The 14,997-nt window shown below is 49.2% G+C and overlaps 1 protein-coding gene across 1 annotated transcript; it reads right to left on the bottom strand.

Moving 5' to 3' along the window:
• Nucleotides 1–63: 63 nt before the first annotated feature.
• On the bottom strand, nt 64–12,114 carry C18H19orf12 (chromosome 18 C19orf12 homolog). Its single transcript, XM_052655945.1, has 3 exons — nt 12,058–12,114; nt 7,116–7,301; nt 64–2,484 (listed from the first exon to the last, which is right to left on the bottom strand). The coding sequence occupies exons 2-3, from the start codon at nt 7,273–7,275 to the stop codon at nt 2,219–2,221; spliced, it is 426 nt and encodes a 141-aa protein (XP_052511905.1). The 5' UTR covers nt 7,276–7,301; nt 12,058–12,114; the 3' UTR covers nt 64–2,218.
• Between the last annotated feature and the right edge of the window lie 2,883 nt (nt 12,115–14,997).

The following is a 14,997-nucleotide window of genomic DNA, read 5'->3' on the forward strand; positions in this document are numbered from 1 at the left end:
TAAAAATGTTAATACTATAATAGTAAAGACTTATAAAAGATACTATAGCCAGTATATGGTTTATGCAAAGGAATATTATAAAACCATTACATACGTTCACAAGGGAGTTCAAATTACATCACAGGTGTTATTTAATGTTAATTGGTAAAAGTGTTCAAAGGGTCTAAACAGTAAAGATGTAAATAGGTTAGAAGCATACATACCATTACAAAGTTTGCACAAAGTATGCCAAATGTGTTAACAGTAGGTTTTATTGGGGTGGTGATAATTTAATGGTTTTTATTTCACTGTACTTTTCTGGGTCTTTCTGTTTTCAGCAATAAACACTGACACACAAAAGACTATCTAAAAACAGGAATACAGAAGAAATTGGTAAGTGGCTGCATCTGGAAAGGGGCTGGAGCAGCAGGCAGCAGAGGAGGATGCCTTCATTTTCCATTTATACTTTCTGGTGTCTTCCAAGTTTCAAAAATAAATAAGTCAAAAATTGTCAAAAAAGATGAAGAAATACTAAGCCACAGTCACTGTGAGGAGAGCATGAAAGGAAAGCAAGGAAAGTGCTTTCAGCTCCTGGGAGAGATGAGACTCAAGGTCTGGACTCCTCTTGGGCCCAGAGTCCACCACAAGTCACCTGGGACCTGCCTAGGCCAGTGACTTCATTCTGTAAGGCCTGCTTCATCTGACACCTCTGGTTGGGAATCAGGCCATCTCCCCAGAGTGGCTTCCCCGGGGGTAAAGGCAGGCCGGCCAGGGGAGGGATCCAGTGGACACTGGTGTAGAACCTTTAAGCTGGGACCACCTGTGTCCCCTGAGCCTGGCAGAGTAGGACCCAACACAAGCAATGAGCGGGTGAGATCCCCCCAAGCTCCGCATCACCTTCTATGAGTCGGAGAATCATCTAAAAGGGCCCTGCCCTGCTCCCTCATCAACCCAAGCAGGGCAAATGACCAAGTGGCCTCATCAACCCCAGGCATTTGACCTGTGAAGGGCACCTGATGAGTAATAGATGAGGCCAGACAAAGAGCAACTTTTCTGAGATAACAGCCTGATCCTTCCTTAATCACCAAGGGTTCAAATTTGCCCTGAAGTTTTCTTGACCCACAAGAAGGTGCGGGATACTATCTCTGCTCCACGTGAGTGCCTTCCGCTGTATCCCAGGGAGGCCAGTGAAGCTTCCTTCCAGCTCCCTGGAGAGACCCAGGGGATGCCTGTGGTTGCCAGGGGAGGCCCGGGCAGTGTGCACACACTGGCAGCACAGGGAACCACAGCAGCCTGGAGGCTCAGGTGTCGGGCCCAGAAATCCACAGCTTTCATTCACTCTTTAAAGCCACAAATCCATTCTCTTCCTTACGTTCCAAGCACACGACTTTGAATCTTAGAGACCCTTTACACAAAATAGGTGGAGAAAAGGACTATTCAGAAAACATTTACTGTAATCTGATGACAGTCAAGTTGTGGTGCTGAAAGCAAAGCAAAAACAGTATTAGGGAAATTTAGGATGGAGACATTTCCTGTGTCTAGGTAAGTTTATGATCCTACCACTTCAGAAAGAGAAATACTTTTCCTGAAAATATTTAATTTAAAAAGCAGAACACAAGAACTACTGTGACTGTTCAGTTGGGGAAAGCAAGCCCCCTGGGAGGGTGAGAAGCCAGTCTGGCAGCTAGTGGGGGAGGAACTGAGTGCCACTGGCGTTCTTGGCTTCACTCAGCAGGCCGACTGCCCCCTCCCTGAGGCCACTCAGAAGTCACTGGGTGGTGAATGGATAATCAAGAGGCAAACAGGATTCCAACAGGGGCCAGCCCCCCAGGTCCCAAGAGGCGGGGTGGAGTGGGGGGAGGTCCTGAAATGGGTGCCTGGACAGGCGTCATCTTCTTGTGATGAGATGAGACTGAAGGTGATGACCTTCTTCTGGCTCATGTGTGAGCAAGTGTGGATTCAAAAAACTGCCACCCCATGGCAGCAGGCACAGCTTTGCTATTCACCAGCCTCCCTTTCAAAGGCTGTCAGGACACACAGGTGCACACGGCCATAAAGCGCAGCATCTTCTCCAATAATTTCCACAACGTGACCTAGCACAGCAGCAGCCTCTTCAGCAGGAGGTGCTGCTGCAGTTTAGGTGACATTCTGATGATGCGGACTTCCCGTAGCTCCCCAGTCACCTCCCATGAGTCGGGGGACTCATCCAAAGAGACCCCCCCCTTCCCAGGGCAGAGGCCTAGTCGTCATACTGCACTTCCGCCCGCAGTTCCCTGGTGACGTAGTTGGCCAGCATCGCCAGCAGTTGCTTCTGCAGGGCCTCACTGCCCATGACCAGCATGGTCAGCTGCACAGCATCCGTCCACTCCAGGTGCCTGATGATGGCAGTGGCTTCGTTAAAGAGCTTCTGCTGCTCGGCAGGCGGTAGCTCCATTATGATCTGAGGAACTGGCTTAAACTGTCCACTCGTCATCCACGCACCTAACAGACCCCCGACGGCCCCCCCTAGGAAACAGGAAGGACTCAATTAGTCGGCCTTATTCATAAATGATGGCCACAGGTTCTCGCTGAGCACACGTCCACCGTCATGACGAGCGAGCACATTCATGAGCGGGTCAGGACGGGCTCGGCTTTGTGTCTGCTCCACCAGCAGGGCGGAGGGCAAAGGTTTACGTGGTCTTTGATCCATTTGGCTCAGATAATTGACACTCACACATGCCCTCTCCTAAGCTCTGTGCTCATGGTGCAACATGAAGCATCTCACCCCCTGAGAGCTATGCTAGCTAAAATCCTCTTCATGGGCTGAAGGTTTCCATGCTTCCATAAAAATCTCTCTCATCTCAAAGGAGAAGGCTGAGAAGCAAATGCATTTTCAGGGAGAACCATCTCAGTGGTGAGGCTGAGTTTCCTCCACTGGGTGGCTAACATGTGCCTGAGCCCTGAGCTTTGAAATTTCTAGTGGAACCACAAGGTTCAAGGACCGCGGGGACAGCGACAGATGACAAGGCATCTTCTCTTGAAGCAATGTTTTTCATACAATCCTTCCAAAGTTGTATGATGATAAATAACAAATTTAATGTATTCAACTATTTCTTTTTCTGCTACCCCAAAAGGGCACAAACATTACTTTTATATGTAAATTTATTATTATCAAAGTTAAAGCATGCTATCTTGGGACCAGAAGAGTCCCAAGTTCAATGGAAAGTTATATTTAAGCAGGTCAGGTGAAGCCTGCTACAGGAAGATGTCTTAGGGAAAGGGTCTCAAACTTAAGTGTCTACAGGGTCCAGGCAGGTAACTGAAAGGAGTGAAGTGGGCTGAGTGGGACTGGGGTGACCTGGAGAGTTAGGTACGTGGCTAAAGGAGTGGCCACCCCATGCCAGCCAACTGCTGCCACATGGAATACCACGTTTGTATCTTTTAGAAGTCTTACAAGTTAAATATTGGTGATCAGATACTGAAAAAATGCAGGCTGGCTGGACTTGGTGACTTTCTTCAAAAGAGAAGAGTAGGAAAGGGGAAACGGTGACTCTGTAGTGGAGAAAACCGGCAGACACGCCACTAGTCAGGCGATCACTTTGAGCATCTCGAGGAGGTCCTGTGATGCCGCGTGTCCCTGGAATGTGTGATGAGAAGCGCCACGGTATTCTGCCCAAAGATCCCCAGTCTACTCATGAGAGGGACATCAGGCAAACCCAAACTGAGAGGAATTCTCCAAAACACCTGACCAGTATTCCTCAAAAGTATCAAAGCAGCAGAAAGCAAGACTAGCGACACCCTCAGAATGGGAGAAAGCAACCGACAAGGGATTCGTCTCCAACATATACCAACAGCTCATGCAGCTCATTATTAAAACAAACAAACAAACAAAAGGTGGATGGAAGATCCAACTAGGCATTTATCCAAAGAAGATACACAGATGGGTAAAAAGCACATGAAAAAGTGCTCAATATCACAAATTATTAGAGAAATGCAAATTTAAAACTGCAAAGAGCGATCACCGCACATTGGTCAGAAAGCCCATCCTCAAAACATCTACAAACAATAAACGCTGGAGAGGATGTGGAGAAAAGGAGACCCTCCTGCACTGCTGGTGGGAACGCAAACGGGTACAGCCACGATGTGCTGTGTGCTGCTCTCAGTCCTGTCTGATTCTTTGAGACCCCATGGACTATAGCCCGCCAGGCTCCTCTGTTCATGGGATGTTCCAGGCCAAGAATACTAGAGTAGGTTGTCATTTCCTTCTCCAGGGCATCCTCCCGACCCAGGGATTGAACTCGCATCTCTTGTGTCCCTGAGATGTGAGTTACCACTGTGCCAAATAGTCACTGTGGAGAACAGCATGGATATCCCTTAAAAAACTAAAAACAGAGTTACCATATGATCCAGCAATCCCACTCCTGGGTATATACCTGGAGAGAACCATAATTTGAAAAGATACATGCACCCCCCACGTTCACTGCAGCACTATTTACGATAGCCAGGACATGGAAGCAATCTGAATGCCCATCAATAGAAGACTGAATAAAGGAGATGTGGTGCTATATACAGCGGGATATCACTCAGCCACAGGAGAGAACAAAACAATGCCATCTGCAGCAACGCGGATGCACCGAGACTGTCGTACTGAGTGAAGTCAGCCAGACAGAGAAAGACACACATCATATACCGCTTACACGTGGAGTCTTAAAAAAAAACGTACAAAAGAACTTATCTACAAAACAGAAATAGAGTTATGGGGGTTTTCTACTACAGAAATAGAAAAGAAACTTATGGTTACCAGAGGATGAGGAGAGAGAGGGATAAGCTGGCAGACTGGGGCTGACATAGATACCCTACTCTCTACCAAACAGACCATAAGGACCTACTAGTGTATAGCACGGGGAACTCAATTCTCTGTAATGGCCTACATGGCGGGGAAATAAAGAGTGGAAAAAATAATAACAAAACTGGAGAGGATTAAGGAGACATGAGGATTAAGTGCAATGAGTTGTCTTGAGCTAGACCTGGGGCAGAAAATGACCTTGGACGCAGAAACTGATAAAATCCAAGCAGTCTGAAGAATAGTTAACAGTAATGTTAGCGTGGGTTTCTTAGTTTTGACACTTGTGCTGTAGTTAATATAAGATGTGAACATTAGGGGAACTGAAACTGGATGAGATACACGTGGAAATTCTCGGCATTATCTTTGTAACTTCTCTGTAAATCTAATATTATTCCAAAATAAAAAGTTTACCCAAAAGAATGCAGCCTGGGCCAGAGAGAACCCATCTGCAGGCTGGACGCAGCCATCAGGAAGTAAATCTGGCAACGTTTCAGGAAAGCAAGTGTGGAAGCACCGGGTCGCGCACACCCCCTAAGATGCAGGGGACTGGCCAGCTTGATGTCTTGGAGGCTGAACACTGCCCTGGACAGACTTCCCCCCACCCTGAAGGGCAGGAGCATTCCAGGGAGGGAGGGTCAGTCACTTACAAGTTTCAGTGAACTTTCCCCCACGACACCAGCGAAACGCTTAGTGCTGACAAGAGTTGCTCTCATCTGCACTAAACCTTTATGAGAACATCAATATTTGATTTAGAGCAGCACTTAATGCAAAAAGTCGCCAGGAAGTATCGACCAAGAAATCACCAACTCTTTGGAGAGGAGAAAATTCCTTTGTTTTCTGGGTAAAATGATGCTCCTGCCCATGACCTAGGGGCTGCAAGTAGCCAATCCCCAGGGTTCCCTTTGCTGACAGCTTGTCCTCTACCAGCTTTTGCTCAATCTGAACAAAATATGCGCTCCCAAAATGGCATCTGGGCACAGCTATGTGATAAATGATCCCAGCTAGCCCTTTTGGGACGGGGGAGCCTGGTGGGCTGCCGTCTCTGGGGTCGCACAGAGTTGGACACGACTGAAGCGACTTAGCAGCAGCAGCAGCAGCCCTTTTTGAGCACATCAGATGGGGTGGGACAAAGATATAAAGGATGTCACTGAGGAAGGTGGCAACGGCTTTGTCTCCTCCCCCAGGAGAATACTTCCTGGATGGCAAGAAGCTGAAGACAGGACTCACTAACTCACAGAGTCTGGAAATGGAAATGAACAGATGGGAGATCTAGGGTCACCCGCAAGCTGATTTTTTTCTCCTCAGTGTGGCCTCAGCTTGATACAATGTCCTCGAATGTCAATCCTGCTCCAGGAGGGAAGAGGAGAACGGGAAGCCTTTCTGGTGAGCTGGGACACAGAAGCCAACCTCAGAAGAAAAGCAGTCATCTCTCTAGCCTGTATTCATGTGAAGACTACAAGCCACATAGAAAGCGCTTCCACCAGCCTGTGAACTTTCTCAGGCCCTGTATCCCCAGCATAAGCTACCCAGCACAAAGGAGGCATTCAGCAAATATTTGCTGAGCCCAGGGTAGCAGACCTAGCCCTGTTTTGCAGGGTCCATCGGACACACCTCAAGGGAAACCTTATCTGGCCCCTCTACAGGTCAGGCCTGGACAGCAGCCAGCTCTTTGATAACACCCCCAACCCACAGTTCAGACCACACAGGAATTCTTTCTGCTCCTAATCCAAAGGAAGAAGCTTCATTCTAGCTACAGAGAATGATGGGAAGATCAGCCAAACTTTCATTTACTGCCAGAAACAAGTTCCCAAAGAGAAGCAGGTGGTAACAGAAGGGGCAGGGATGATGACCAGCTAGGAGCTAGCTTGTTGCTTTCCTGAGCTGGACTGCTTGCTTTTGGACTAGGGACGCACTCTGTGAATGAGTTCATGTCCAGTGGCTCTACAGCCTCACCCCTCAGTAGGTGCGCGGCAAATCTCAGCTTCCTCTCTGGATGTCTAACAGTGATGGGGGGAGGGAGACTGTCCAAAACCCGGGACACCCTGAAATCCTCTGGTTCTAGGACACATTCCAGGAGAAGGGTGTCCACCAGCCTTTATGACACAGATGCCTTTTGGCCCTGCACTTCTGAGACATTCCCGCAGAAGCTGGTGTTGTTAACAGCACTGATTATGTGCCCAAAGATCGCTTCACAGAAGTGACCTCAACTCGACAAACTTCTTACACAGGACAGAGGCTTTTATGATGTCTCTGTGGTTTCAAAGGCCTTTTCCCAACAACTGCACTGTCCCTGTGAGGCATCTGCACTTACCAACGGCTAGTCCTGGTGGACCGCCCACCAAGCCACCAACGAAGGCCACGGCCCCGGTGACTAGGGCGCCCCTCCCGGAGTGCTTGACGGCCGCCTTCATCTTCCTCTCCTCGGAGATGGAGCACAGCAACCTCATGATGTCCTCCACCGCAACGGGCATCGCGGCAGACCTCGGGGTAAGAGTTCCTAAGGACAGTTGCAATGAGTGAAGGGCCTTTCCACCCAAAAGCTACTGTTCCTAAAGTTTTAAGGAAGGTTCCCCATTTTTGGTAGAGAACAGGATCTCTGCCATGTGCAGGATGGACAGCACCCCCAGTCGTGTGGCAAATCCTTTGCCAAACAGAAAGCAGGGCAGCCTTCAGTTATTAACTAGACAGGATCAGCAGAGTGGGTGAAAGGTCTTCTCTGCACTCTAACTTCAGATTTATGACAGATTAATGAACAACCCTGCCCATATGCTCTACCAGTTCATCACGAGTGATGCAATTCTGAGCTAGCCCAGGCAATCCCCACGCACAAAGCTGGGCAGAGTGCACAAGTCCGAGCGCTGAGTCCACTTCTGTGTGACAGGGTACCTCAGCTCCCACCAAGCTAGAGAAGGGGGAAGCACGGACTCTGTAACCACACAGCCTTGTAGCCACGGGATGACCCAGCAGAGTGGCAGGTTTCTCACCTGTAAGATGAAGATAAACCACCTACAGGCTGGATCCCTACAAGGTATAAGCAGAATGGATGCAAAGTCTCACCTGGAGCAAGACTGTTAACACGGCAGACTCTCAGACATGATGATTCTAAATGAACATTCTCTTCCTAACATATACCAATGGCTTCAACAAGCAACCACTCAGAGACAATCCAGTTCTACTCATGGGATATTAAAGGCAGGGGCAGGATGATATGGTAAGATGAAATGACCAGAGAATAAAAGAAATCAATTCCATATGGATGAACAGATGATAGATGGATGGACAGACTTTGGAACAATGACCTTTAGAAAAATTCTCTGGGGTCAGGAAACTGTTTGCCACACTAGAGGCAAAAAACAGGCAGGGGCAAGGGTGGAGGTAGGGCAAGCACTAACTACCCCAAGGTTGGTGGGAATGGAGAACCTTGGCACTGATGGGCCACAGGGCAGGACAGGAAGTAAAATCAAAACAGCAGTGAGTGGTGCTTCTTTTTCCAGCTTTGGCTGGACCCAAGGCTTAGGTGGGCACCTTCCTCTCTCACCACCACTTCCCTTTTCAATCAAGGCTGTGAGACACAGACATTTACGAGGAATCTGATTATGGAAGTTTGGAGCAGAACCTATTGTTCAATATCTTTTGGATATATGAGTTGTTTTTAAGCCCAAGGAAAATCCAGAATTACCCTAATGTAAAATTATCCTCCCAATTCTGAGAGAGAACTCTGAGCCTTTAGAACAAATTTGTGGATCTACACCAGTCAGAACTTCTTCGTAGACCCAGGGGAGGTCAGTGGGATCCTCTTCTCCAGGCCCTGAACATTTCCACTCTGTTTCCTTTTAATATTCTTTTTATTTTTGGCCCATGCCATGTGGCATGGGGAATCTTAGATCCCCAACCAGGGATTGAACCTGTAGCCCCTTGCATTGGGAGCTCAGACTCTTAACTACTGGACCATCAGGGAAGTTCCTCCTTTTGATATTCTTGATATCAGTGATTTTCCACCACCAGCACACAGGAGTCACTGAAGACCTTGTTAAATACTACCCATACAGGTAGGGTGAGATTCTGTATTTACAAGCCTCCAGCTGAAATTCTGCCCTTACTTTTGGACAGCAAGACTCTATGACAGAATGACTTGAGATGTCTGATATCTGCTACTCAGTCCTTGAATTCAGAATGCAAGAGGCTCCTGCAGGGCTGCCCAAGGGATGAGAGGAAAACTCAGGTGTGCTTGTCCTTGCTCTGGCTCCCAGGTGTCCTGGATCTGCTAAAATGCCTCCTGGCTTCCAGGCCCTTCTGCTCACCAGCGGTGACCACGTGTAGGCATAGCACGTGCTCCAACCCCCTCCTACCTGCAAGAGAGCCCCCTTCCACCCTTCCAGAAGTCAAAAATTTTCCAGGCACAAACGTCAAGATAGCATTATAGCATTATAACAGGAAAGGAATTGCACTTAGGGATGGGAGGAGGGAGGAAGTAACCTGATTTACCCAATAGCCATGGGCTTGTAAAGCTATGCAAACAAAATGTTTAATTTCAGATACCTATTAAGATAACCAAAGGAATTAATCTCATGATAAAACCTTTTAAAAACCTAAAAATCACCCTGTAAAATACCTAATCACCTTCTAGCTTAGCTCTGATTTACATCTAGCTTTTTTATCTGTCAGTTTTGCAGAAAAAAGGGAGATGAAACTCAGGTCCTGGGAAGGCCCCTTGCATTCCCAGAGGCATGAAGACCCTGAGCCTTGCCATGCTTGATCTGCAAGGCTGGTTTCCAGGCCAGCACATTCTGCCCATATGCCAGGTTTTCTGCAGAATTACAGATCTGTATTATCCAAACAGTTTCTGCATAGCAAGAAAAGGCATGTAAAAGGGGCTGGAGATATATACCCACTTCACCCGCTATGGTCTATTAAAAACAAAACAAAAACAACCAAAATCAGCTTCCAATCTCCTCTGAATGACTTTAAGTCAAAACCCACTGGGACTAATGAGGTATCATTGTGCAAACACCACTTTTAACCTCCACTTAGCCCAGTTGAGCCAGCACAAGGTGCAAGTCCAGAGCTCTGTATGACTAGCGGGCCAGCAGGTGTCATGGTGTGTGGGAGGGAGGGAGAAGTGGCCCAACTCCAGCTGGGTTCAATGGATCCACACCATGAGTAGACCAGTGGCATTGTGACTGCCTCCATCCAAGAGACTGCTGGTTTAATTTCCTTGTAAGAATCATTTCAGAAGCTGGAGCATCAACAGATCCTTGTTGTGGAAGAAAAGTTTGCAGCACCATCTCCTGCTGCTGCTGCTGCTAAGTCACGTGTCCGACTCTGTGCGACCCCATAGACGGCAGCCGACCAGGCTTCCCCGGCCCTGGGAGTCTCCAGGCAGGAAGCAAGAACACTGGAGTGGGTTGCCATTTCCTTCTCCAATGCATGAAAGTGGAAAGTGAAAGTGAAGTCGCTCAGTCGTGTACGACTCTAAGCCACCCCATGGACTGCAGCCCACCAGGCTCCTCCATCCATGGGATTCTCCAGGCAAGAGTACTGGAGTGGGGTGCCATTGCCTTCTCCGACCATCTCCTGAGCCCCTGCTAAAAAGCTCAGCCTCCCAACTTCTCCAGGGTTGCCTGATTGAGGAAGGAAGCCAGTCCCGTTTTTCCTTCTCCCACTCCAGCTACCTTAGTCAGTGAGTGGCGGAGAAGTGGGTGAAGAAGGACGAGGCAGCAGCATTCTGTTGGGACAGACCTCAGTGGGGTGGGAGGGTGGCCCCCTCCACAACCATATCACACCTATTTCAGAATCAGATTTGTCCATGAAACAGGCTCGGGTCACAGGAAGTCCATCTGCCAGCCACAGGGAAGGCAAATGCCAGCGTGAAGCCCTGGTTTCTTGCAAGCACCCAGGCTGGTCTGCTGATTATAGCACAGATCTGGGGGAGAGGGAGATGAGCCTGGCCCTGGGACTGCAGCCTGGCTTTCTGAGATGGACCAGATTGTGAGAGATGAGGAAAGGAAGGCTGCAGAGCTAACACAGACCTCCATGCACATAGCTCTTTTTAAAAATTAAAAAAGCAGGGCCTCTTAAGATTCAGTGATGTTGTTCACCTGCAATCCTCAGTACATTTTACTTCTCTGGTGAACTTTATTATAAAGCTCCAGTGTGCCCTCTGGCTCCTATAAACTATGTCTTTCCACCTCTCTATGCCCGGTACAGACACTGGATCCCATCAGCAAATACAGTCAGATTAGACTTTTAAAAAATGAATTAGGGACTTCCCTAGTGGCTCAGCTGGTGAACAATCTGCCTGCAATGTGGGAGCCCTGGGTTCGATCCCTGGGTTGGGAAGATCCCCTGGAGAAGGGAACAGCTACCCACTCCAGTATTCTGGCCTGGAGAATTTCATGGACTGTATAGTCCATGGGGTGGGAAGAGTCAAACACCACTGAGACACTGTCACTTTCTGGCAGTCCAGTGGTTAAGACTTCACTTTTCCGTGCAGGAGATGAGGGTTGGATCCCTGCTGGGGGATCTAGGATCCCACATGAATTGAGGCCAAATAAATAAAATAGTTGCTATAATTTTAAAATCATGAGATTTCACAAACACCTCAGATTTCTTATTCTCCTGAAAAATCAAAAGTACAAGGCACACAGGATCCGCCTTCTGCAGCAATCCAGGCCAGAGCTGAGCAGGGTCCTACTGGAGCACACCTTATCTGCCTACTTGGCCCTTGAGCAACAGTCTCTCAAATTATTCCTATTTCTTTAAACAAACAAACAAAAAGGATAAAGAGGGACTTTCCTGGAGGTCCAGCGGTTAAAACTCCCCGCTCCCAATGCAGGGGGCACAGGCTTGATCCTGGGTCGGGGAACGAAGATCCCACATGCCCCACAGTGCAGGCAAAAAAAAAAAAAGGACAAAGAAGCTATCAGTCCCCTCAAGGCTAATCTCCCCGCCCCTAAATCACTAACATCCCTTCCTCATCATCTCTAATCTGGCGTCCAAATTCTCTCCCCAGAGGGCAAGGCCAGGAGTGCCCCACCCTGCGGATGTAACACCCGCCACACGCGCACCCCGGTTCCTGCGGGAAGCGACACGCGCGCGCGCACGCACACACAGGAGTTCCTGCGGGCGGAGACAGCACACACATCCCTTCGTTCCCCCGTTTCTGCACAAGGAAAATAAATGGACTAAGACCGGCTGCCCTGGCGCTGCTCCGGGCGCGCCCTTGGCTCCGGCGGCGGCTCGGGGCCCTTTACCTGCGGAGGCGGCGCCGCGAGGTCACAGGCCGGCAGGCGCGGGGACACCAGGCCTCCCCGCCGGCGCGCAGGCCCCACCCCGCCGCCTTCCGGCTCGTCCGCGCGGGGCCTTCCGGGGCGCCGCCCACCGGTAGCGCCGCCGCCGCCCCCGCCGCGGCGCTCGCGGCCCCGGCTCCGCTCTCCGAGCGCCTGCCAGGATGGGGCGCCTGGAGCGGGACCGCTGGGGCCCCGAGGCCGCGCGCAGCCCTACCCTCCACCCGCTCACACCCGTACTAGGTCGGAGTTCCCTCAGTTCTTGCTCAAGCCCGGGGGCCTCCTGGGAGGCCCTCTCTCGCTTTGGCCTTTCACTCAGGACCGAGACACTCCCCCACCCCTCGGGTCCCGGCTCCGGAGGGAACACCGCGGCCTCGGCGAGGGGTCTGAGTTAATATTCGGTGAATGTACCCGGCAAAGTCAAACGTCAGCCGGCCGCAGTGCAGACACCGGCGGTCTCTGGGTCTGGGGGTTTGAAAAGATCTTGCGCCCCTTTGCTCCTGGGGTTCCAAGGAAAGAGAAGGTCCAGCTTCCAGGGAAAAGCTGAGGTTGGGGAGCCTCCTGGGAGGCAGGTAAGAGAAGGGCCAGGGGATACTTTAGAGTAGCACGTGGAGGAGCCTTCTACCCATCTCCTCCAACCCCCACATTCAAGGGCTGGCCTGGAACCATCTCAAAGCTGAGAAAGGCTTCTGGGGGATTTCCGTGGGCTATTTCCTTCAATCCTGCCCCGTAGGCCTGGTTCCCATTGCCATATCACAGACAGGAGAAAGGAGGCACCAAGGCTCAAAGAGGGTGATCTACCCAAGGCCACCAAGGTAGGGAGTGTCAGGGTCCAGACTCCATCTTGGGTCCACTTGGCTCAAAGCCTCGCTTGTAACCTGCCCTCTGGCTTGCCTTCCTGAGTGCTGTGGGCACGCAGAGAGTCGACCTCTTTCATACTACCAGACAATTTAAAAAATGTTTTCTGAATGGGAAAGTCCTTTGGGTGTGGCAACCCACTCCAGTATTCTTGCCTGGAGAATCCCATGAACGGAGGAGTGGGGCGGGCTACAGTCCATGGGGTTGCAAAGAGTTGGACACAACTGAGCGACTTCACTTATAGATACATAGATAGATATTTCACTTTACTGAAGTATGATTTTCGTACAAGAAGCTGTACATATTTGATGTATACAAAAGTTGAGTTTAGGGATGAATTTATATCTGTGAAATCACCACCACCATCAAGGCCATAAGTATATACATCACCTCTGGATGTTTCCTTCCACCTCCTTTATTATTACTATCTTTTGTGTGGGGGGATGTGGTAAGAATACTTACCATAAGATCTACCCTCTTAGCACACTTCAGTGTACAATAAGTATTGTTAGCTACAGATACTATTCTGTATAGTAGATCTCTGCTGCTGCTGCTGCTAAGTCGTTTCAGTCGTGTCTGACTCTGTGCAACCCCATAGACGGCAGCCCACCAGGCTCCCCCGTCCCTGGGATTCTCCAGGCAAGAACACTGGAGTGGGTTGCCATTTCCTTCTCCAATGCATGAAAGTGAAAAGTGAAAGTGAAGTCGCTAGGTCGTGTCAGCCTCTTAGCGACGTCATGGACTGCAGCCTACCAGGCTCCTCGGTCCATGGGCTTTTCCAGGCAAGAGTACTGGAGTGGAGTGCCATTGCCTTCTCCAAGTAGATCTCTAGAATTTATATATGTTAATACATGGAACAACAGACTGGTTCCAAATAGGAAAAGGAGTACGTCAAGGCTGTGTATTGTCACCCTGCTTATTTAACTTATATGCAGAGTACATCATGAGAAACGCTGGACTGGAAGAAACACAAGCTGAAATCAAGATTGCCGGGAGAAATATCAATAACCTCAGATATGCAGATGACACCACCTTTGTGGCAGAAAGTGAAGAGGAGCTAAAAAGCCTCTTGATGAAAGTGAAAGAGGAGAGTGAAAAAGTTGGCTTATAGCTCAACATTCAGAAAATGAAGATCATGGCATCCGGCCCCATCACTTCATGGGAAATAGATGGGGAAACAGTGGAAACAGTGTCAGACTTTACTTTCTGGGGCTCCAAAATCACCACAGATGGTGACTGCAGCCATGAAATTAAAAGATGCTTACTCCTTGGAAGAAAAGTTATGACCAACCTAGATAGCATATTCAAAAGCAGGGACATTACTTTGCCGACTAAGGTCCATCTAGTCAAGGCTATGGTTTTTCCTGTGGTCATGTATGGATGTGAGAGTTGGACTGTGAAGAAGGCTGAGCGCCAGAGAATTGATGCTTTTGAACTGTGGGTGTTGGAGACGACTCTGGAGAGTCCCTTGGACTCCAAGGAGATCCAACCAGTCCATTCTGAAGGAGATCAACCCTGGGATTTCTTTGGAGGGAATGATGCTAAAGCTGAAACTCCAGTACTTTGGCCACCTCATGAGAAGAGTTGACTCATTGGAAAAGACTCTGATGCTTGGAGGGATTGGGGGCAGTAGGAGAAGGGACGACCGAGGATGGGATGGCTGGATGGCATCATGGACTTGATGGACGTGAGTCTGAGTGAACTCCGGGAGTTGGTGATGGACAGGGAGGCCTGGCGTGCTGCGATTCATGGGGTCGCAAAGAGTCCGAGGCGACTGAGCGACTGAACTGAACTGAACTGAACTGAAGTTAGTTAACTGAAACTTTGTATTCTTTATTGTTTTGTTACTTCTGTTTCCACTCTGTCCCTAATGTGAGAAAGGGCCTATAGCATTAACCAGAGTTCCCCTGCCACAAAGAAGTTCTCCTGAAATAACTCCGTTTGTTCCTGAACAGGAACTTTATGAGTTTGGGTGACTTTCCAAAACTGAAAGTGAAAATTAACCAAGGTGAAAAATAGCCCAACTCCCTGGGGTGTCTCCAGGCTTGG

This window comes from Budorcas taxicolor, chromosome 18 (genome assembly GCF_023091745.1).
Source record: "Budorcas taxicolor isolate Tak-1 chromosome 18, Takin1.1, whole genome shotgun sequence".
NCBI classification, from domain to species: Eukaryota; Metazoa; Chordata; class Mammalia; order Artiodactyla; family Bovidae; genus Budorcas; species Budorcas taxicolor.